Genomic DNA, 24,374 nt, shown 5'->3' on the forward strand with positions numbered 1-24,374 from the left:
AGTAGAATGAATTTTTTCTTATACGGTACTTCAAATCATTTCCTTGCCGATTTTAGCACAATTATTAGAGCACCCCGTATATTGTTAATATTTACTAATCGAATGTAGCATAGATATTATAAGAAAGAATATTACTTTTTATATTTTTAAATGTCTATTTTCTATATTTCATTATAATTTAGATATTTTTTGACAGCGTTATAATTGCTTTTGTAAGACTTGCCTCTTTTTAGAGATAAATTCTGTGAAATTTTTAAACATTCCTTTGTGAAAGCTGGACAATGTGTTTAATTTTTGATGAACGAATAAAATTGAAAATTTGATTTATAATCCAATATTTCCTTTTTCACCGAAATATTTTTGTTAAAAGTGAAGCACTTTATAATTACATTAATTGCATTGTACATTGTTCTCCAGCTTGTAGCATTTTATAAAATTTACAATAAATAATCCTTTTGGCAAAATGAAATAATTTGTTAAAAATATCTTCCTTCGTGGTATTATATATATTTTTAAATATAAAACTGTTGTAATAACACGTCTTTAAATATTTCAAAGTTGACTGTGCGCAATAAATCACCATAGGAGAGAACGGTCCTGGTATCACGCATGCGCAATGGATGTAATTGTAACTGGCGTAGATAAAGCGGGGGATACGTTTTACTCTTCGTCGAATTAATCGTGAAAATTATGAATTGTTAATTGCAGCTTGACGAATGTCGCCTGCAGATCTTCTTTCGTTTCCAAGTAATTGTTTCGTATGTCTGTGTTAATAACTCGTTGCGAAGACGGAAAAATGAATGATCTCATCGACGACAGGAGAATTCAATTACGCGCTCTGAAAATTCGTATCGCTGCGTATTCAATTGAAAACTGATTAATCCAGATGAAAAAGTATTTCTGATTGTATCTCGCGAATATCTAGCATTGTACAATTCGATATGAGATTAATTAATCCAGATAAATTGCTCTTCTCGTATGGTGAGAAAAATGATTATTTTAGAAACGAGACTCATTCGCAAATTTTGAAGATTCTAACCTAACCTTTGCAAATTTTGAAGATTCTAACCTAACCTTCGCAAATTTTGAAGATTCTAACCTAACCTTCGCAAATTTGGTATTGCAAACGACATCCAGAAACGGGAACTGAAATTATTTAGTTTTAATAATCGTCATTTACAGATAAAGACGCATTTGGCGGGAAAAGCCATTATTTTTAAATTTTCCAGTTTAGCATCAGATTTTCACGAATTTGAGATCTTAGACGTCACGAAGCAACGAGGATACAATTTCTCCCGGCTCTCTGTCATTTTCAAGGAAAGTCGTGAGACACGGGGTAGGGTGATTTTGGCACTGGCTTTAAAATTCTATTCGGGACTTAGACAAAGCGGAATTTGAAACAGTATTCCCACGGCGATCCTCCTCCTCACTCCTCACTCCTCACGGCAAAGAGATGCAAGAATAATGTCGATTGTAAACTTCGCCAATTGTAGGAGCTTCTCAAAGTTTCGCAGCACAGTCGCGAGAAAGGGCAATTTCGGTAACCAGATACTCACGTTTCAATGAAACCTGGCTGAATTATGAACAATTCTCTGACATATCTGTTTTAATCCCCTTACATTTGAAACTATTCCATCTCCAAATTTGAAAGTCAAATCTAACCTCGCTCTTTCGTCAAACCTTATCGAGAAATCAAACTGTTTTTATTAAAACTGCCCATTGTAATTGAACTTTCAATTTTCAAGGATATTGCACACATTTGGAGTCTCGAGTATGTCCTGAACGATCGGCGAACGTTTTAAAGGACGCAGCATGAAAAGGAATGGCAGAAAAACGAAATAGTACGTTTGTAGTACAGTCTGCGATTAGGAGGAGCTTCAAAGCCGAGGAACGGAGAGGGAGAGCGTATGAAATTGGAGCGTAGCAATCAGAAATGGGATGTTCATTGAATTCGGCCGGTAAAGGGGGAAGAGTAAACCACGACAAGGAGCACAACACACATTGTGAACCAAACCCTGAGGGGAATCGATAAGAACTGGGTTAATACGATCAGCTAAAGCAGCAGACTTCTTTAACCTGGCTATTATATTTAAAATCGACCATATGGCCAAATGTGGTAAACAACCCCATGGGACATGCATTTTAGTCCATTTCCCTTGAACAGAATCGCTTTCGTCGCATTATTCGGCCTTGTGGTTGGTCTTTCTGTGAATCTATGTGACTTTTAGAATTCTCCATCTAAGATCTGCCAAGTCCTTACTGGAATTCCCGCAAAAGCTTAATCCGCAAAAAAACCTGCAATCGATTCTCACTTTCATCTAAATTTCTCCCTCTACAACACCCAGACATCAGTACTCAAACCATTCTCCAACCTAAACTACGTTCGTCGTCGTAACTTTGCTAAAAACCGCAATGCCCGAGCAAATACAAAGCGTAAATCTTTGGTTCCATAGAACTGTATCTCACTCCAACGCAGGAAATAATTGTTTCCACTTGGTTAATAGGTGTCAGTTCAGCGGCCGTACCAAGACGGACTGGTTAATCTTCAGTCGGGGGTTGCGTGTCTTCGGCTCAGGGCTGTAGGCGTGGGACGCACGTCGAGCCCTGCGCACAGTACGCGTACTGAAAGCCGCGCGGAAGCCGCGCCGGAAGGTTTAGTCTGCGCGCGACACTTGTCCGAGACGCGTCGCGCTCCTCTCCTCCAGAAAGTGTATCCTCACAACGATTCCTTCGTAGAACCACGAGGAATATTTCAATCGAACTCTCGACAAACCTTTCTTCGTTGATCGATCATGGCTTCACACCTGCACCACGGGACACCGTGTGATAATCCTATGGTGGTCCTCTGATTCTAGGGTTGCTGGCATTTTTGAAACTTTCTGGACCGTTTCAGTGAGGAACAGAGATCTCCGTAGAGATACGGAAATAAGGTGGAGAATTGAGTTTTATTTTTCTAGTTACCTGCTGAATTTTTGCAACTTGCTGTCATCCGAAGAATCCAAGATGCAGGAAGTGAATAATTTCGTAATGATTGGCTGAGTTCCAAGAGATCCCGAGCTTCTTGCGATCCTGACAGGGGTCTCACCGTCCGGGGAAACAAAATTTGAAGCTTCTCAGTTCTGCGAATCCTTCGATCATGATTTATCCAGCCGATTCATCAAGGAAGATTCCCAGCGAAGCGCTTCTGTGAAGAAGAAGATCTGCTAAAGTATCTCTCTTCGATAGTCTTAAGATATATTCGACAAACTGTTACCTATCGATAATTAGCTGCGAAAAATTGTTGTTAGACGAGAAGATTCGTCAAAGAATCGAGTTTGAAGGGTTTAAGAGGAGTCAGACAGTGGCAGATGAGGCCAAGTCCAGGCAAATCTGTTACCAGGCTGAACATTGAGCGTCGAGGGGCCTTGGCTCGTTTAAGCTGTAATTGCCAAGCTGCTGTATGCAATTGGACCGTTTGTTCCTGTCGTGTGTCCGTGATTGATCCACATTCCTCGTCCAGATCGTCGCTTTCTTCTCCGCAGGCCAGCATTCCTCACAGTTTTGGCATCCCATTTCGCCAAATGTACACTTACGCCGAATATTAACATGATCCTTCGTATCAAGCTCTGCAGAGACTCTTCAAAGACTCTTCAAGACAAACTAAAATCGAAAGAAAACGCCTCGAAAGACCATTTTTTAGCTTCTGATCGGCTAGAGCTATCGATCCTTTGAGTGAACAGGTGTGGAGGTGGAAATTACGAGGAGGATCTCGTGTGAAATCTCGGAAAGGGACTGGAGTCTGAGTTTGGGGAACGGAGCAAGCAGTTGGTGAGGTTTCGCAAGGATCTGACAAGAAGAGATAGTGATGAAGCTGGAAAAGAGCGCGGCAGATCGGATGGATCTTCGTGGAAGATTGATCAGTCAGTCTGATAAAACGGAGGAGGAATCGTTGTGAAAGGAGCCTAAGAGTGCCGGGAATCAAAAACGTGTCAAGATCGAGCATCAAGCGAAGGTAAGAATGCTCGAGTTTTATCGTCGATTAGCGTGACGATTCGTTGATCGTCCCTCGCGAGCACGCACTCGTTCTGATCGATGATTATGAGCGCCGCTGACCTGTCAGCTACGTCCATCTCTGTTTGGTCATAAAAATCGCAGTTAAAAATTCATCGACAGGAATTTACTTTAGTCGGTTCATTTTTGATCCTTCGTGACCCAGTCGCGTTTGACGTTCGTCTTGTTTCAGCCTCTTTACTTTTACACAGTTTACAAATGGATATTTTTAAACCTTTGTATTAGAGCCTAATGCAACAGCCAGTCGCTAACAAATTTCGTTTCTATTCGATCGGAGATGGAACAAAGTCTCTAGGAAATGTTAATGTGATTGGTGAAAGGACTGCGCAGATACAATTTCTTTCTTCTTATCGTTCGCACGTTTACGTGGAACGATCTAAATATTGCAACTTCGCTCGTTGGCGAATAAATACGATATTACAAAAAACTGTAACAATTTCAAACGAAAATGTCTGTTTTATCGGGTGGACATTTTTTGTGAAGTTACAATCAACTTATTTACAAGTATCGATTTTAGACTTTCTTTCGTCCATCATCGTAAATTCGTTCGACATGGCCGGTTTATAAAAAACTTGCACGAAGCAAAGTTACTCATCGGGTCCCTGTTATTCGACCGAATCATCGAAATTACGCGAAGAAGAAGCGAGTTTCCTTAAAATGTGGAGAACAGTCCGGAGCATGTTCTGTCGTTTCATCCGGCTCTCTAATACTTCAGCCGGTGCTCTAACCCCGTCACGATTATGTCATCGTTTCAGTTCGCCTCGTCAAAGTTACATAGACCTAGACATGGTTGCAGGGGGAAAACCCGGTTTTCGCTGCAATTGGCAGTCGGCTATTCGCGTCTGCGATCATAATGGCCCGAATAAGCAGCGGTAGAACGCGTATGCCTACGTTCTATTATTGGCTTATGATCGACAACCATAATAACGTCCCTTTCACTACCCTAATTGGTCGATGCTCGTTAAATCCGAGACTCTATCGTCAACCGTCAAGACAGACTGATCTGAAGCAAACAAGAGACACTGAACATCACAAGGATCATCCTTCGAAAGTGTCGGGATCACTCATCTGTCGTTGACAAGGAATATATTTTAATTAGAAAATTATTATTATTCTCTCGATGATAGTAATCGCGGCTACGTATAATAATAGAAAACGTGATTTTGGGTTTGACTCTTACGACCATTTAGAAGATAAAATTATTTGTTTGCAGAGTTTTCGACACAGAATTGGCAATTAGTAAAAAAAAAAGAGAGTAAAATCGAGGATAAAAATTCACCTGTCCCAAAAATATGTCGAACAGGTTCAAACGAATTATTTTCGATTTCACATTTACGTTACGTAGCCTGCTGTCAGCGAACATGCCGGGTATTATTTTTTCTTCTTTCTTTTTTCTATATTTTTCCAGTTTTCGATAACGATGATGGTCGCGACGATCGATCCGGTTAGAGGTAATCCCCGCCGCCTGCGATTCTTTTATGGCCTCCGATAATATCTGCAAGTGAATCCGAAGGAACATTAAATTTTCGTTAAAAAGATCGTATTGAACGATGTAAGTGAGACAAATTGTGGAGGACAACCGCAACGATCGCACCATTCAGCGGGCATCGGCGCGTAAAATTACGCGAAGGAAATTCAGAAACGCGCATCGGTGTTTCGTTTCGTTCCGTGGAAACATTTTCGTGTCTCTAAGCGTGTTAAAGATGAAGCTCACACTCGGCTGCATAGAGCATCCGCTCTATTCGCGAAATATGTATACGATATGCAGAGCGTATGCAAGATACAGGAGATATGCATAATGCAAAACGTATGGAATTGTGTTTAAAAGGAACGAAGAGCACAGAATCTACGTCTCGGTTTCATCAGAGAAAAGCGAACGAATTACGCGTTTGATCGGTAGGATACACCGACAGAAACGATTCAGTAGAGGATCCTTGTGATTGCTGTAAGCAATACATCCAGGTTTCTCTAACTATTATATACATCTAACTATACGTCATTTAATTTTGATATTTTTACTATGAAAACAATTCATGTGAACAATCTTAACCGCAATGACGAATGAAAACAATTTATGTGTACTTTAATTTAAAGAAGAATGTAATACAACCGTAAGAAATTAATTTAATGCTATTAAAGAAGAAAACCAGATATTGAGATACCATTTGAAAATTAATTTCTTACGGTTGTGTTACTTTCTCCTTTGAGTTAAAGTTCGTATAAATTTTTTAATATTAAAACAACTCATATGAACAATCTTAACCGCAATGATAAAGAAAACACTTTATATGAACATTAACTTAAAAAAGAATGTAATACAACCGTAAGAAATAATTTAATGTTATTAAAGAAGAAAACCAGATATTGAGATACCATTTGAAAATTAATTTCTTACGATTGTGTTACTTTCTCCTTTGAGCTAAACTTCGTATAAATTTTTTAATATTAAAACAACTCATATGAACAATCTTAAACGCAATGATAAAGAAAACACTTTATATGAACTTTAACTTAAAGAAGAATGTAATACAACCGTAAAAAATAATTTAATGCTATTAAAGAAGAAAACTAGATATTGAGATACCATTTGAAAATTAATTTCTTACGATTGTGTTACTTTCTCCTTTGAGTTAAAGTTCGTATAAATTGTTTTCTTATATCTTAATTTTAATACTACAATTAACATTGTATTGCGTTATTATAATATTTCTATTCTATGATTATAGATTATATGGTATTTGTTATATTTAAACGAGGATCCTGCCAACTTATGGTAGCGTATTGCCATAGGTATGCAGTATTGTTCGGTGTAATGCTATTCATGCACCTGTCAGTCATTAATGCCGCCCCCTTGATCCGGGTTTAATATTTAAGCCCGAAACCGAAACCTTTGTCGACCGTTTCCGGTTCGCGTGATTAGCATAATGTTGACCGCCCACGCAGAACTGCAGCTTCCTCTGTTCATTGAAATCTGTTTTCAAGAGTTTTCCACGTTACACGCTGAGGCGAATCCACTTTTACGCTTTCTTACCTTTGCGAATAAATCACCGGGCAAAAATTCTCGTCCCATTAAAATTATAGGGGATTTTTAAATAATTTCGTTACTAATGCTAACTAGACCGCGGATATTCACGCAAATTTATATTTCTATGAATTTAATCGAGCAAATAAAATTCCGTATATGAAATAGATTAATCTACTGAATATCGTCACGTGCACTTACCAAATATCGTACTTTAGACATTTCGTATGTTTTTGCGTATTACGTGTGTTCGCGTGCCTAGGCATTTTGGTATCTTTAAATTCGCCATAATAGCGTAAACATCCACAGTGTTTTTCTAGAAACAAATCTAAATTTTTGCAGGGTGTATTCAAATTATAGGGAATTTTCTAGTAATTTTGTCATTAAACAAAATTGGACTGCTGATATTCATGCAAATTTATACTTCTACGAATTTAATCGAGGAAATAGAATTGTGTATATGAAATTGTTTAATCTACTGAATATTATACTAAATATCATTCTTTAGATATTTCATATATCTTCACGTATATTATGTGTATTCTATACGTTTTTATACCTTTAAATTGTCTATAAATAGCTAAGTTAATTGTAATAAATACATAACCTAAAAATTGTCTAATATGCGCAAACAATCCGCAGTGTAATCATAATGTACAGAGAATTAGATTATTCTCTTGAATACTTCGAGATTGAATTTTAAGACGCTGATATTTAGATGACCGAGTTATCCACGTGCGCGTGTGACCATAAAGAAGGCAGGAAAAAGATTAGCGTCAGACGAGTTGATTTTTACGATCGTGTCGAGATGAAAGGGATGATATCGATGTACGAGTCGTTATTCCTTTCGACACGTTGGTTTTCTCAAATCTCATCCGGATTCTTCGAGGATCAGCAGTTACCCAAGAGCTCAGCAAGCTGTCCTATTCCCTCGGATAAACGTCGTTCACTGAATTTCGATCGACTGCGAATGAAATTATAATAACTCGCAAAATTGTAACCTCTCGAGTTATATGTATGAGAAGAAAGCAGCAGCAAAAGTAATTTCTAGAAGATTTTTCCAAAGGAACGCGATAACGTAGATTGAATTATAAAATCTGATTTTTCCAAATTTTTCGAAGTTTCGTAACTAACTTTCCCCTAATTTTTGTTTCTCTATCGGAAAACTTATTCCAAATTTTCCCTACATTGGACAAATATCTCTTTGCAGTTTTATATTTGAGAAATTTTCTTTTCAATTTCCCTATATTCCGAAAATTTTCCTTCGGAATTTTCCCTATATTTGGAGAAAACAACGACGAAAGCACCTTTCTAAAAAAATTTCACAGAAACAATGACGAAATTCTACTAACCGTAAAAGTACCGAAATAAATTTCCCAGATATATTTGAGGAAATCAGTGTTAAAGCTACTTCGAAGAATCTGTCGTAAGAACAGTGATAAATTCTGAAGAAGTTTGTACAGAGTAGCAAACAATTTAATGGACCGCCTATAAACTTGCCGCATACTTTCACGGCACGACAATTTCCATAGACTTATCAAACTTTTACTAAGATTTCGCCGAGGGGAGGCTGTTTTTCAAAGTTACGTAAATATTACTAGACGATTGATCGAGACGTCGCGTGACGATAATTTAGAAGCAGATCGGATCGGCAGTGAGTGAAGAGAACGTTTCTTGTGTCTCGACCAGTGGAATAGGGCGGCCTTTAATCAGACGACGCGACGCTTCCTTCGCGACCATGAAGGTACCTGCGCTGGTTGTCGTTCGATCTTAATTGGCACTGGTTACGTGAACATGAATAAATAAACACGTGCTACCTGATTCCTCCTATTCTCCGCTTTTCATCACCGTCGTCCACTCTTATCGTAAAAATAACTGAAATACAGCCTTCGACAAGATATACCGATAATATAGATTTTTGTCGTATCTCCAACTACTTCAAACCTAATCCATAGCTAATTTAAGTTTTGCAATGTCAAACGTTTTTTTTTTTAAATATATCAATCGGAATTCAATTTCCAGTTTTCCCGTTTCACGAATTAAATCAAATCAGGCCCGAGTCAAATTAACCCTAGTTTCTGTAATTTCTTCTTTTGAGACGACGACGAAGGATAGTTGTACTAATTGAAATGTGATATGTGTCTTTTCTCGTGTCTCGAGCTAGCTGAAACCTAATTTAGTGTAATTACATAGATTTTAGTAAAAAGATGACTGTTGCTTTGATTATTCATTTGTTAGGCGAGAGAAATGGCATTTGTAGGGACATTTGCTATTTACCATTCTCATCTAGGGGTCTCCAGGGAAATCACTAACTGTACAGCTAGCATGCCCAATTTTGAGGATCGTTATTTCCTATGTTGAATAGCACACGATACGAGAATTTCGATCGCCCATTTTCAGTGCTGTCAATTAATCGTACCCTTTGTGAGCCAGTGCAGGTTTGATCGATTCCACCTGCTGCTTTTCCACCGTTCCCCAATCTACTCTGCGATTAGGCTCGTTGTAACCAAACATAACAACGAGGAAATTAAACTTGTTCATTGTTAGGGGAAGGATCTAGGGATTTGTTTGAAGTCCAAGACGAGGAATATGCGGTGAACGATTTTTGAGCTGTGGAATTCTTCTTCTTAGGTCTCGAACGATAGACATCGAACGATAATCGAAGATATTTAACCACTTCGTTTGGTCCTTGACAATCTCTTTTATAATCAAATCTCGTGTTTTGGACGCAGAGTCGTGTGTAATTGGAGGACGGCAATCAAACGAGTGTACTGATTCGTGCAACACGAGCAGAATATTTTTATTTTTATCGTACGGGTATACAGAGAAATTCGTCGAGGAAATAGCGACACAGAAAAATAATGAATAATCTGTAACGAAACACCGAAACGCTTCGATAGGCGATGACAATCAACCCTATGCAAACAACTGCACTATTAACGTGATTATGCGAAACGTTAAAGTAACGTAGCTTTAACGTAGCTCGAACAACATCATTCCGATCATAGCGAGTGAAATTTTGAAAAGATCCCTGCAAAGTTGCTCAAATCAAAATTTTCTAAACAATGACCAACATTCGAGCAATCAAAAACTCGTGAGGGGATTAGTAACATTTTAAAAATATTCATCTTCCCAAAAATTCTCAAACCAAAATCTCAATGACCAAAATCCTAAAATTCGATATTAAAAGGTCAAGAAGAATAGAAAATCGCGTCGTCTTGGATCAACGAAGGCGAGGATCGAAGTGTTCAGAGGAAATTGTGGTTTCTAGTAAAATTTGCCAACCCAGACATTGGGTTGCCAGTGTTTGTCGTGGAAAATGATCGAACTAGGGACTTCGTTATACTCTATCGATTATCGTTAACCACTAGCTGAGATTTTCGTGGCGTCATTACCGACCAAAACCGCAATACCTCTGAATTCAGTGTACATACTCACGGGGGGGCCCAGGATAATTGCAGGCGTGATGACATTCGATTTGTTGCCCTACGGCAACCGGAAGTCGAGTTGCCCTTTCGACTAATTGCCATGGATTCTCTGTGATTGGAACTATAACAACGATGTATTACTACGTACATGTTGCTAAGGAATATCAATTTACGCGGTTGCATCGATCTGTTCTAATCAATTATCGATGTATTATTAGATCTATGCAAAAGTTCTAGTACTCTTTTCAAGCGTTTGTGTATAGTTACTTTTAATCGATCTAATTTCCCCTACTTTTCGAGCAATTGTTTGGTTGGTACTGATCTATCTGAAACGCCAACTTCATGATCGATTAGTGACGATCACCATAACCTCAAAAAACAGCAGCGACCACGATACAACGCTAGGAATCTACTTACGTAAAAACAAGTATGCATTTCCGTTGAAAAAAATAATGCAATTGTTTACTGCACCGCACCGCTGCACTAAAAAGAAATTAAAAAAGAACACGGTCCTACGGATGTATATTTTTCAACCATTCATCTTACTCCTTTGACATTTTTCTATAACCATATATCGGTAACGTATATCATGGAATAACTGCGTGGGCTATCCTCTATATTATCAATAAAGGTTTTCAAATGAAAAGATTAATATGTATCGCGAATACAATATTTCCAATATTTATTGACGAACTGCATTTTCGTTGAGAATCTCGAAATATTGGCAATATTATTCATTGCCTGAGGGCAACCTTAAAAAAGTTCAAAAGTGAATTTTTCCTCTCGCTGTATCGAAACAGATTTTGTAACAACGTGTAGAGAGTTTCAGAGTTCAATTTGAAATTTTAATAAAGCTATCCAAGTTTTCCCTTGTTTTTCTTCTTCCAGGATGATGACACCGCGATAACGAGATACCTGGAACTCGATTTTGCGTCGTTTCACCCGACTGCGATAATTAGCCCAATTTCCTACAATTTTTTCATTGATCCCTGACGAGGTAATGGGAATTGTATGGTATGCTAGTCCCTGTCCTCGTTTATTACGTAATTGTGTGTCAACGATGGATGCTGTTCTGATTGCTTGATCGCATGGGCATGGGACACACTTGTTGAACACACGTTCGATACTTATCCCATAAGCCGCTTGATTTCATTTTCAACCATTTCCTTCTTACTACCGTGCCCGACATTAAACACACATATAATTACTATACTAAACGTTACAATTCTTATCATTATATTATTAGACGATTGATGTTTATCGGATGGAAAACAAATTTCTAAGCGTCTCTTTAATATCTTATCTTTATCTTTGCAGATGTATCATTGTTCATAATTGTAATTCAGTATGTAAATGTGATACAACAGGAATGACAAAAACGTGGTACTACGTGTTTTTAGTACATTTACCACACTACTTCTATTTCACTGAACGATTGCAACTTTTTAAAGGTAATCTCACGAATAAGTACTCTTCTATCTTCTTGCTAAATAAATAAATAAATAAATAAATAATGCGAGAATTTTAAAGGGATAGCTCCTTTATGCAAATGTTTCGGCAGTATAGAAAACGGCTAGTAAATTTTTTTCTCCGAGTTTCTTGGGTTATTGTGCAACGTCGGGGCGACACGAAGGACAAATTGGAATCTCTGAATGGCCCTCGAGAACACTCGACAGCGGCTCGCCTTTGCCACTCGATATCGAAAATCCTTTTTTCTCTATTCTACTCTACCAATCGAGCCTCAGGTCCGCAGACAATTCTTCCGTTCGTCCACGGCTGTTCGCTGTTCTTTAAAACGTTTCCTCGCTATTACATCTCCCTTTTCATGGATTATTTCACGAAATAAGTAGGAGACAAATTGTTCCCGACACTCATAGACCCAGTTTGCAAGATGACCTTAAGATACTTGTTTACGAGAAAACAAATCACTGTTCCAAATATCCGAGTACTTTTATTCTTAGATTCTTAAATTTTCGATAGACGCGATATGTAGCCAAAAAGCGAGGTTATGTATATTAAAAGAATATACAAATTTAGAAGAAAGCTGCCTACTTATTTAATCGTTTGAGGAAACTTTCAGACCATCTATTCTTTAGTTTTCCGTTATTTTAATTAGTTTAATGGCACGCGGACTCGAAAAATGAGGTTAGGTTACTTGACCCTTTAAAACATGGTGGTTATGCTGAAAGTTTCAGATTGCAATTTTCATGCTCGTACTATTCGAACCAGTTAAGAATTGAAATATACATGTAAGATAGACTTCAAATTTAGACATCGTGTGCTATCTAGGTTTCAATTCCAAATTTGTAAGATACGATAGAATCTGGATTTGTTTTCGGAAATAAAGATTCTAAATTGATCGATCCCCTATTCTCACAAACTATAGCTATGCAACTATACTAGATTGCAATTATGCAATATTAAATTTTACTCGCAATATTGCAACTGAAAATTCAATGATTCATAATCAACTGCCCTCATTCACAGAGAAAGCATGAGAACTGAAAAATGAGTTATCGTCAAAGATAATAATACGAGAACCATTTTCCAGACCAGGCTAATGTCTATACGCTGTAGTGCAGGTAACTGATGGACGAAAATCGATTCAAGACACGCGGCGTGCGTTAATTTTTAACGCCACTTCGTTTCCTCGTGCATAGCGCCATTTGAAAACGGATGTCGAGTCGTTTCTTTATTTTAGAAGGGAGAGATTAATGCAAGACGCAGAAAATGTCAACCAAGTATTAAGGTATTTGTAGCGCGACGATATTCCTTAAAAGTAAAGCCAAATTTATACTTCTCCAAATTTTCTCCAAAGTGTCACAGTGTAAAGTCGGCTTAAGTCTCACTGTCCACGCGGCAACGTCGCGTCGCTTCGTAAAGGCGCAAGCGTGGTCCATTAAGCCAGCTACACACTTTTCGGTAAGTCTGTCAGTTACAAAGTTACTAAACGGTCCCTACCCGCGATCGTGTGAACCTATTACATGTGCCTACTTATTCCTATGGTACTTTAGCAAGAGTAACTATACCTACATGTGTTATACGACCATGCGTTGAACGATGTGTACGAATAAATGTTATTTATTTTCTTTACTGTGCTTGCTCTATCCGCAGAAGTGCCAAACTCTTTTAATTCGATTACTAACTTTGAATACGACGTTTCTTTCTCTACACGATGGCAATCTTTGGATTTCAAGTTCCACAAGCACGGTTCGCCTCTGTAAATTTCTAATAATTCTTCCAAAATGCATAGCAACGAAAACGGGTCGTTGCTGTTTCGCGAACAGGTGCACGTTACTTTATGATAACCACTACACGCACGCATACTCGCTGTTAGCATCGACACATCTGATAGGCGTGTACGAAGCGACGCTTCGTGGACAATGGGCTTAAAACACACTGAGACGCGAAAGTCATATTCCAGATGAAACCAAACCAAATGAAAATTTGTTGACCGTAACGTCGGTTTGCTAGCGGTCGAGACTGCGGTCAACAGTCGAAAAGGAACACGGAGGACGAGCGTTTAATTGAATTTGTAGGAACCTGCAGCAAACTATAGGATTTCGGTTGCAAAATATATTACAAACCCACCTGACAAAATGAAATTGTGGATCGAAATAAGAAAAAAATGGCCTGCAAACTTCCACGTTACTACGTTACTGCTCCAAACATATCGCATTAGCCATCTTATGCATCCTCATCTAAAATTACCATGATTTTCATTAAATTATACTTGGAAAATGACATTGTTCCCGTTTCGATCGAACGAATAAAAATGAAAGAGATTGCCACGGGATCTGACTGTTTAGTTTTACTGTAAAATCTCAGATTTCAATCGATCCTGATCTGTGTCTGTACCTTAGGCTCGTAGCGTGAATCAGGCTTTAGTGTCGATGCAACGTGTTTCAACGTAGACAGAGTTTTGAAAATGTTCAACTTTGAAGTCGAATATCTCCATTTTGGTAAAGCAAATCTTCTTGAAAATTGAATCCTGTAAGGATAATATACTAAATAAAGTATTGCCAAGATTTCAGAGCAACTGTAAGAAAGAAAGGCTAATTTCCATTGCAAATACCTTAATGCATCGTTGACAAGGCGTTAATAGAACGAGGGGGAGAATAAAAAGTGTACACACTTCGTGCATCAGGTCGACGATTCCAAGCGGAAATAAAAATAGAACTTGCTCGTTCTGTCTACTTATTTCTTCCTCTCTTATCGTTCGTTTTCTATTTCTGTGACTGTGCTCTGACACGCAGCGTAATTTTCTCGTCGTTCATTCATTCTCCACCGATACTCCACCATGTATTATTCGATACTATGAAAAATTCAAGCCATGAATTCCAAAAGCAGCACAAGTCCACTCTCGACAGTTATTACCATGAGTTATGGATAGAACTGTTTTTGGCTGGATTATTAAGAACGCTATATCACGAAATACACACTGTACGACCAAATGCTCGCAGTTAGGTTTGCTACATCTACAAATTAACTGAAATTGATTACATTTTTAATTAAATGTTTAACTTGATCATACACCGATATATCACGAGTAGCCGGACGCTTTGCTCGATTTGTAGTAACAGTGTGTGAATTTGACCAAATTATACGAATCAACGATGAGTCAACAATTAAAAGCAACACTTGCTACCTTCTTATTAACCTACCTGCGTATTAAGAAACAAAGCACTAATTTATCCTCGTATTTACCGTACACAGTGTATACGCATGTATAGTAATTTAATACACACATTTGCTGTTTAAATATCAGCGACTGTATCAACATCGTGAGTCTTCCTATTTGTTTGAAACAACCTTCTTAATCCGCCCTGTAATTGAACAGTTGAATAGTCTTCAGATAAAGAGCTAGTAAAGTAGGAAAGTACTTCTGTCAGATACGACTTATTATTTTACTATTTAATTTTATTATATAATATTTTATTATATAATTTAATTTGTTTTATTATTATATTTCTTGTTACGTATTATTACGCACATAGTCGATTAAATTGACTTTTGAAAATCAATTTAATCGGACGTACACCTTAGCTACAGCGATCACGAAGAACCAAACCATCGTAGTTTCATTTGACCGTATGATAATTTTGAGGTTAGGATACGTCTCGTCAGAGATAAACAAGTGTCCCGTATACTTTTCAGCGACTGCGTGTTTTTTTTTAAGTAAATTCTGTCAAATTTGATAAAATCCGGCTCGGGGGAATGGCACGATGATTTCATTGGGAGAATCGATATCGTTGAGCTGGTTCGAGGGTGAAGAAGAATCGATACGATCGTTTATAGGGAATTATGTAAAACAGGGCATGGCTGTGGCATAATTGAGGAATAAATTCCATCGTTTGGCCCAATTAGCGGCAGTAAACCAACGAAAGTAACGATAACGAGTCAAGAGGACCAGCTGTTGGAATACTGGTGGCCATTTTTCACAGTGAAAGGAGAGAGGGAAAAGACCAACCATAGGAATTTCATGCAATTCTAACCTATTCATCAGAAACTTCGTTAGAATTAGTTGGAAAATTCTTTGAAAATGTTAGGTTATGTTCGTAGCTATCAGGTTGGCCAGTTGTTAGTAGTTGTACATCGACGAGTGCTCTACAGCGGGAAAATTTATCGTAGAAACAAGTCACTGGGTTCTGGGTTGCTGTTAAGCATCGACAATACAACACACGTACACAGTGGGTTCCGAAAATAACCTAACTTTTTAACACTGTCGACCGGTGTCACGTGATTTCGCTCTGCCATCTGTCGTGAGCACCCAAATAGCGCGAGACGAAACGATTTAACAAATACAAAATAAATGATCCATTGAAAATGAATGGTCAGAAAATAATTACAATGTCGATTTCAGTAACTGAATGCGACAATCAAGAAATGAATTATTAAAATACCAACAGTCAGAAACCGATCCAGACAGGAAAAAAGCGATGGCGACATCAGTACGACATCCTTCGTTATGGTGGTGTCAAATTCTTATGGCGGTTATACCACTGGAAGGAAAGTTGTAACGATCAACGTCAAAGTGGATTTTGTTCACGCGTCGGAAGATCTGATTCCGTCGCGCGATAATACGATGGCCCATCACGCGGCTACCGCAAATGCTTTTCTCTCAAACGGATCAAAATGTTCCACCTCTCAACCTGTTCGCCAGATTTAGCGCAATTACTTTTTGTCTCGACGAAACGACATCGCCTGTAGACAGTCCACACACATCTTTCGGTGCAATGTCCGTCAGTGTGAACGCGCCATAACGTGCAATCACGCTGAGTCAACCCCGTTCGATCGCTTGATCAGATTGTCGAACATTTATGGTCCATATAATAACCTTTCTAACAACGGTTCGCGTATGGAATTGACGAACAATGAGAAAGTGAAAAACTGGTCTACCAGCCATGCAGCCTTTTACGTTTGCCTTTGTATTTTCATTGTTCCCTTTTAACGCCTGAAACAGTTCACAGAGTGAAACACACGTTGGCCATTTTCATTCGCTTGCAGAAGTAGCTGCCGCTGGCGGGAGGCAATCGCGCGTGAAATTGCTCTGGCAAATTTGTTTCTGCTCGAGAGGGGTAGGAGGGGGGAGGGGACAGTGAGAATTGGCGGGAAAAACCGGCCGACCCATTTCCGGCGAACATTGCGAATTTCCGAAAGCGAAGGGTCACAGTCGACCCATCCTGCGAAATCATTCTCAATCTCGTTGCCTGGAAGATTTCAGGATTTTCATGGAAATTCAACGAAAAATCCTGTTTTTCTTCCCTCCTTTCCAAGTTTCGCGTCAACGATGAAAATCCAATAGGATGTTTACGCGCGCTATTGTTTGGACGCAAAGTACCGTCAGTCCGATCGGGCATTCGATACGTGGAAACAGCACCGATGGATCTCTCGATTCTTTGAAAAACCTGTTAGCCTGCTTTCGACCGGTTTAGAAGTTTTATAGCACGTACGCAGTGAACATTGAAAACACGGTAGATTGAAAAAGTTCCGGGACTAATGTCATTAGGAACGCAGCTTTCAAGGTAAATGAAATTTGATTATTTGCTATTCGACATACGTCTCCTCCTACACGAATGTTCTACTTCTCTCTATGTACAAATTCTGTATGTAACTGCTCATGTAAGTGTGGAGAGTGCGCGTGGTCCTCCTTTGAAATTGTCTTTTCTCCTCGTCAGTTTCTTCGTTATTGTCTTGAGTCGTATGGGCTGCAAGGTGATCAGCGACTGAGGTACGATGCTGCGGATCATGAGATATTTTATACGCGAGAACTACGAGAAGAATGGCGAAGAGACGGACTTACGTAGTTTTAGGTGGAACCACCTGGTAGAACATCTGGTGAAACCACTAGAGCCATCTAGACACGGTACGACGATGAATGAGAGTTAGAGAAGTTCTTCTGAGATTGTATTTAAAACAGCCGTCATGTTCTTCCGAATCGTTTCTGCATCGTCAGAACGCTGCTCTCATTCAGTGGCATCTTGGGCTTAGGAAGAAGTCAGCAGAAGCGAAATCCGGGCGGTAAGCTGGGTCTCAGGCAACCCATCGACCAAGCGTCAAATAACTGAGTGGTGAGATCCGGGAGATGTCAGTCCGATGAAAGTGACGGTCACAAAATCAGAAATGGGAACGACGTTGGTCGTATATTTTTATTCAAGGTCACTGATTCACTACGAATTCGCGCCATCCGACAAGACTGTAACTGGATCGTTTAATACAGAAGCACTTGATGGCTTTTGAAAGGAATTCGTAGAGTCAGGCGAGACACGTAACAAGAGCGAGAATGGTCTCTTCTGCATGGCGATGCTCCGGCAGACTATAATCGTTGATTGCCTTGCAATTTGTTGCTAGAAAATCGGTACACTGATTAACCACCCACGCTACTCCGCAGATTTAGCTCTTCGCTTCACTTCATCCCGTTTCCTACGTTGAACGCGTCACCGTGAAAGGACAGCGTTTCGGCGATGTAGGAACAATTCGGAAGAATGGAAGATTAATCGGTTCTGAACAAGCCAACTGCTATGACTAATACATGAGCGATCTAAAATTTGTGTATATGCGTGTAATATTATCGTCACATCACCAGAACAACCAAAAGCCATTAATAAACACACGAAATGGTCATAAGTAATACATCTAGTAACATTTCACACTTTGGTGTGAAGAAAAACAGGAAGGAGGTTAGTTAGCATAATTTGTTATTAATTTATTTCACTATTAACACAGAAACATTGATTCATCAACGCGGTATCTGACGTTACATCGTTCGAATTAACAAAAATCATTAATTAACTCGCGGAATAATTAGATCTATCGCGTCTAGTGACATTGCACACTTATCTAGGGGAAAACAGGAGAAAGCTTTCAAGCATAATATTTACCGCGAAATCATTTTCTCGAGAGAACCTAGCGAAAGACAAAAAAAAAAGAGAAAAAGATAAAAAAATGTTTGAGTTGGAATGCAACATGCGGGAGATGAAAATATTTTTCTGGTTGACAGGAGCAAGATGGAGTAGCGGAGGACGGCGTTGAATTGGTCGGAAGAGTTTTTCGACCGACACAGGCAGAGAAAGGGACGATATGGAGAAATACGGCGTCGAGTTCCCGAGGCACGAGTGGAGCCACCGCCTCAGCCTTCGTGCAAGTCGAAGAAGTCACCAGGTAAATCATAAATAACATCCGCGTTTACTTTTCAAAGCCTTCGTCCCGGTTCCTTTTACGACTTCTTTCCTGTCTCTTTTTTTCTTTCTCTTTTTTTTTTTTATTTTATTTCGGTTTTCCGAGCAAGGAAAGAGATCCCCGAGTGTTCTCAACGCAGAAAGATTTGCAGAGACGCTTAATGTGGCGGAAAAGTTTCTCAGAATCGAAGGTTCATATTAAGAAAGTTGGCTGAGAACGATTCTTCGTCCGGCCACACGGAACATTCAAGCGGCGGAAAGTTACATTTGCTCTTTGATTGAGAAACGACTTTACTCTTCCCACCCACTTTACCTTTAAACTTCTTGTTTACCTCTTTCCAAGGAAACATCCTATCTCGGATGGTTACCGTGTAATATTAGGTATCTTCCACTGCGTTTCGTAACGTGTAACACTAGGTGACTGTGAATTCCTGGATAATTCTAACGATGTAGATGCTAGTCACGACAATTCTCTAAACTAAATCTCAGGGCGGCCAAATTTTAGACGTAACATAAATCCTAACTGTCGAAGTAGATTTTACGAGTCTTATGCGAAGCTCGGACAAGTTTGCTTAGAAATCGAACTGAAATTTGAAATTAAACGAGAAGAGTAAAAAATACGAATAACGCTAGTTTCACAACTGGTTGAGATATTAACGAAAGTCCCTATATAATATGTATATAAACAAGATGGAGACTGTCGTAGGGTATCAAGAAACGAAGTTATCGTAGAAGGTAGGATAAGCGAAGTGGCGATAAGCTGGTTAAGAGTTTTGGAAAAAAAGCGTGAGAATATAGGTAGTGAACTAATTGTGTGCCAAAGACATATACGCGATAGTATACACTTTAATTATAGGATAATGTATCTGTATAGGTTAAGTACTGGATAGGATAGGTTAAGTGTTATACATTAATTAGTATACAATATTAGTATGTATAGTACGTACAGAACTAATTGTAAGCCAGAAACGAATACGCGATAGGTTAAGAGAAATGAAATTATACGTAAAAAAAAATGAGACTTCACCATGAATTTAAAAACAATTGCAACACGATGTACGAAACAGATTAAGGGGAGAAGAAAAACGACGCGTCAGCGCCATTGCTATATGGTAATTCGCGAAGACGTTGGAAAATCCCTAGACTAGTTATTTTTCCTGATCCAGAGTCTACTCTTGTAACGAAGAACGATGATTTTGCGAAACGTCGGACGGGAGGTTAAGATTAATCGAGGGCAGAGATAATCGGCTTAGATCGATTGATTAATTCCGCCGGCCTGTGTCGACAATAAGAGCCAGGTTCAATTTTCGTTTCTCCTTAACTGCACTCGTGGCTCGCGAACGCGATGTAATAACGCGCGACAGTGCGTTTCACAAGGCGAGCGAATAAACTGGTGAATAATGGATGAGCCAACGAAGCGTGTCGCGCTCTTTAGAACGACGGAAAACAGGGTTACTCTATTACGACCGCGATAACCTGGCTACGGTATGGCTGTTCGTTGTTTATCGCTAAATTTGTTCCTGCAAACTGACGCCGGTTTATTTTTAAAGCACGTAGCGCTTCGTTTACACCCATTGGAATCGTCATGTTGGCGATTCTCGCGTCGATTATGGCTGACGAGCACAAGCACCACGACTTCTTGCGTTTGAGAAGCTTGGAGGATACCACGTCCAGTAAGGGACACGGTATATCAGTTTCGGTCTCGTTGTCTGTATTACAGTTGACCGAAATCGAGACTCCTCGGCGATGAATCATCGTGTAGGGGACTCGATTATACGAAATCGATACGATCCGTCATTTTGCCGAATGTAGGGAAAGGCAGCGCGAGTGAAAGAGAGACAGATCCGAGAGACGGCTCGATGAAGCGAAACATATCAGCTGGAAGATGTTGATGCAACAATGAAACTATTTTATTTTCGATTATCGTTGAACGAAACGATCGCCGATGCAATTGCGAGGCGTTCCCGATTAGAACAAGACCAAATGCAACTTGCAGCATATTTGCTTATCTAGTGACATTATCTTACTGTCTTTATCATATATCAAGCATACGTGCAAACGCGATTTAAACTACATCGCGTTTGGTCTCGTCTTAATCAGAAAGATCTCACGAATAGCTCGGTAAAACTTGAATCGAAGAAAAATTAAAAATAGGAAAGTATCATCGTTGTCTCGTGGGTAACTATTACTTTCTTCACGGACAATTGAATTCGGATCAGGTTACGCTACTCAATCGTCGAACTTCGTGTTCCGTCGAAGGGAACATTAGGGGAACTCCCTCCGGTAATGGCGGAGACGACCTGTCAATTACGGGGAACAAAAAAGCGAACATTTAGATACTACTGTATCACTACGTTTATCGATATAGCGCTCTGTCCTTTCATCGGATAACGAAAGATGCATAAAAATCTAGCAGTACGTCTTTTTTTTTGTATTTAGGGAAATGAAAGATCCTGCGAGTGCCACTGAATTTTCATTTCTTAAGCTACAGCGCTTCTATAGCGATTCTTTTCACTGATGAAGTATTAGGTTATTCGATTAGGGTTAGCATTAAGGTTAGGTTACCCTAGGCTACCTTAGGTTAAGTTAGGTTAGGTTAGAAAGAGTCGACGGAGATACGACTCTACGTTTCTTGGATTTGTGAAGCTCGGAGATCGTACGCAGTTAAAGTCGTGATAATTTAATATGAATCTCCATCGATATAGCGCTCTGTTCTTCGAGGAATCAAAGAAGAATTGCTCAGCTACTGAAGAATCAGCTAATGAAAACCTATTACGTGCACAGTGTGTCGATTATGATATTTCATATAAGACCAAGAAATCTGTCCAATCCTTATGAACGAGAATCATCCGTATTTCTGATTCAATGGATTGTAAAAGATAGCCTTATGTTGTAAAAGAGAGCCTCATCTGGGACTTCGAAATTGACGAAGTTCGTCACGAGAATTTGCGAACCAATGCGACGGAAAGGATTCTCGCTAGATGCGACTTCGAGCGAAGATAACCCGCGGCATAGAAGTAGAACGCGGTAGTTCTCGCGTGATTGAAAAATTCCACCGACTTCGCAAAGAAGAGGAGCAATGACAAAAAAAGGAAAGAAAAAGATGACACAGAAACAATTTGCTTAATGGCGTTTGTTCATTCGCCGATTAATCGTAAAAGTGGCTATAATCGGTCTGCCTTCACTGTGTACGTCGTTTTCGCGTTAAAAGATGAAAAAGTGGCACGACTGTCGCCACCAGATGCGAAGCAGTGGAAAAATTGCTCGGCCGGCAAGTGGTAAATTAATTGTTTTGCCTATCGAACGAGAAGCGCCGTGAAAGATTCGAGTGACTCCGTCCGCCACAGTGATTCGAATGATTCATCTGCATGAAAATATTCGGCTGGTATTTTACAACGGCGACAAAAAGTATCGAAGAATGTGTGCGTTTGCCAAACGCGGCGACTGTTTCAACGAGCGATTATCACAGCAGCTCCACCGCACGATCTACCGCGTAGCCACCGCAAACCCGAGCTTTCGTTTCGCCACGATATTGTTTAACCATTAAACTTTATTATTTCGCTCGCGGTTATTTAACTAGGTTACGAAACGTCGTGCAATTTTTCGCCGATTTATGCAAACACGAGCTCTCGCTGGGCAGAGGAAGGTTTTCAGAATGCGTTTATTTTACTATTTTTCGCGAATGCGAGGTAGTACTTTTTGTTTCAGATCGGGCTGTATATTCTTTTCCTTCTCTTTCTCTTTCTTCTTTTTTTTTTTTTTTTTTAATACTCCACGTAATATTAGGTTTCATAAATTTAACGTGTTTCGCGTAATATGACACCAAGGTTTTTTTTAAAAATTAAGGCATTTCGCATAATACGGATCGCATAATAAGATTTAATTTAATATTAAATTAAACGTAGTATAGTACAGGGTGTTCCAAATTTCAAGCATTTCGCGCAGTATAATATTAGTGAGATTTTCTTCATTTAGATCGTTTTACGCACTACGAAATTTTTCATTAAATTTCCGGTATCTTAGGTAGTATCAAAGCCTCTTTAAAATGCAACATGTTTCGTATAGTACGAAGAGACGGTTTTAAATCTAAGACCACCCTTCACGTAGCGCTATGTTGTTTTTAATCTACCACTTACGTACCAGTACGTACGATCTTGTGTTACCTTAACGTGGCATTTAAACGATAATTCATCGTGGCGTAGTTATTAATATTTATTGCCTGTACAACGAAATAAATGCAACTATACTTCTGTTTGAATTTATAGCACTTTGCGTAATTACATCGCGAACGTTATTCACGACTGGCAGAAATAAAATTTCAAATTCGAGATCGATTCGAGACTATGGGAAAATTCGAACGTGTTGAACCGCCGCCGATGAATAATTCATCGCGTATAATTAATCGAATTCGCTAAGTTGTTTCACGCCTGCAGGGATGGCAACCGCCTCCTTTCAGTTTCAAAATCTCCGCCCTCTGCTTTATTAATATTTCGGCCCGATGCTCGTTAATTATTCATCGGGGATTCGTTCGATCATCGCGATTTATCGCGACACCAGATAATCCTCCACCAGAAAACCTGTTATCGTAGGATATTATTTTAACGAGAACGAAATTTATAATTGACACGCGATCATCGCGATCATATCTGACATTACAACGCGTTAATAGCGGATACGACGAAAATTCAACCGATTCGAGGGTCCTACGTAACACGGAGTTTCCATTCAACGAATTTCATGGTTAATGATTGCACGTGTTTTCGAAAACTCGCGGTAAATCGCTTCTCGAGCGAAATAGCAATTTTATAAAATCTACACCGCTGTTCATAAATATTTGCACATTCGCCGAGCTCGCGAGGAACATGGCAATCGATTCACGTTGTCAGGAAGAACAAACGTGACGGTTGATGCAGATCGACTGTCCGATCTTAAAACTCATCTTAGTCAACGCGACGAACCTTTCGTATAAAACATTCGCAACCTTTATGTCAGAAATGGGGGAATAAGAGGGATGATAAAATGTCCCTAGAGAAGCATCGGCGAATATCTAGGGAAGTAGAAAGTCGAAGACAGGGGAAATGCGATAGGAAACTTTTTGTCACTCGGCAGTCGCGTGTTCAGCTTTTCATGAATTGTCTGGAAATTCCTGCCGACTGATACGTTATCGAAGTTTCCACGCGTGCAATCGTGCACGAT

At 39.3% G+C, this 24,374-nt stretch overlaps 1 protein-coding gene and 1 long non-coding RNA gene across 4 annotated transcripts in view; one reads left to right on the forward strand and one right to left on the reverse strand.

Moving 5' to 3' along the window:
* Window positions 1-2,067: 2,067 nt before the first annotated feature.
* On the reverse strand, window positions 2,068-2,938 carry LOC117151192. The gene is made up of 2 exons (XR_004460942.1): window positions 2,348-2,938; window positions 2,068-2,295 (listed from the first exon to the last, which is right to left on the reverse strand). It is a non-coding gene; the product is annotated as an uncharacterized LOC117151192 (long non-coding RNA).
* A 669-nt stretch (window positions 2,939-3,607) lies between these two features.
* Window positions 3,608-24,374, forward strand: part of LOC100747315 (adenylate cyclase type 6) — a 91,641-nt gene continuing 70,874 nt past the window's right edge. Inside the window, exons 1-3 of one of the 3 annotated variants that reach the window (XM_033318675.1) lie at window positions 3,608-3,991; window positions 11,389-11,497; window positions 19,001-19,161. In XM_033318675.1, coding sequence (XP_033174566.1) covers window positions 19,081-19,161 — 81 coding nt within the window. In that variant the 5' untranslated portion in view covers window positions 3,608-3,991; window positions 11,389-11,497; window positions 19,001-19,080. Of the gene's footprint in view, window positions 3,992-10,839; window positions 10,928-11,388; window positions 11,498-19,000; window positions 19,162-24,374 lie in introns of those variants that run through there. The other 2 variants (XM_033318674.1, XM_003486327.4) reach the window with 2 other exon arrangements.

Source organism: Bombus impatiens, unplaced genomic scaffold (assembly GCF_000188095.3).
Source record: "Bombus impatiens unplaced genomic scaffold, BIMP_2.2 scf_0107, whole genome shotgun sequence".
NCBI classification, from domain to species: domain Eukaryota; kingdom Metazoa; phylum Arthropoda; class Insecta; order Hymenoptera; family Apidae; genus Bombus; species Bombus impatiens.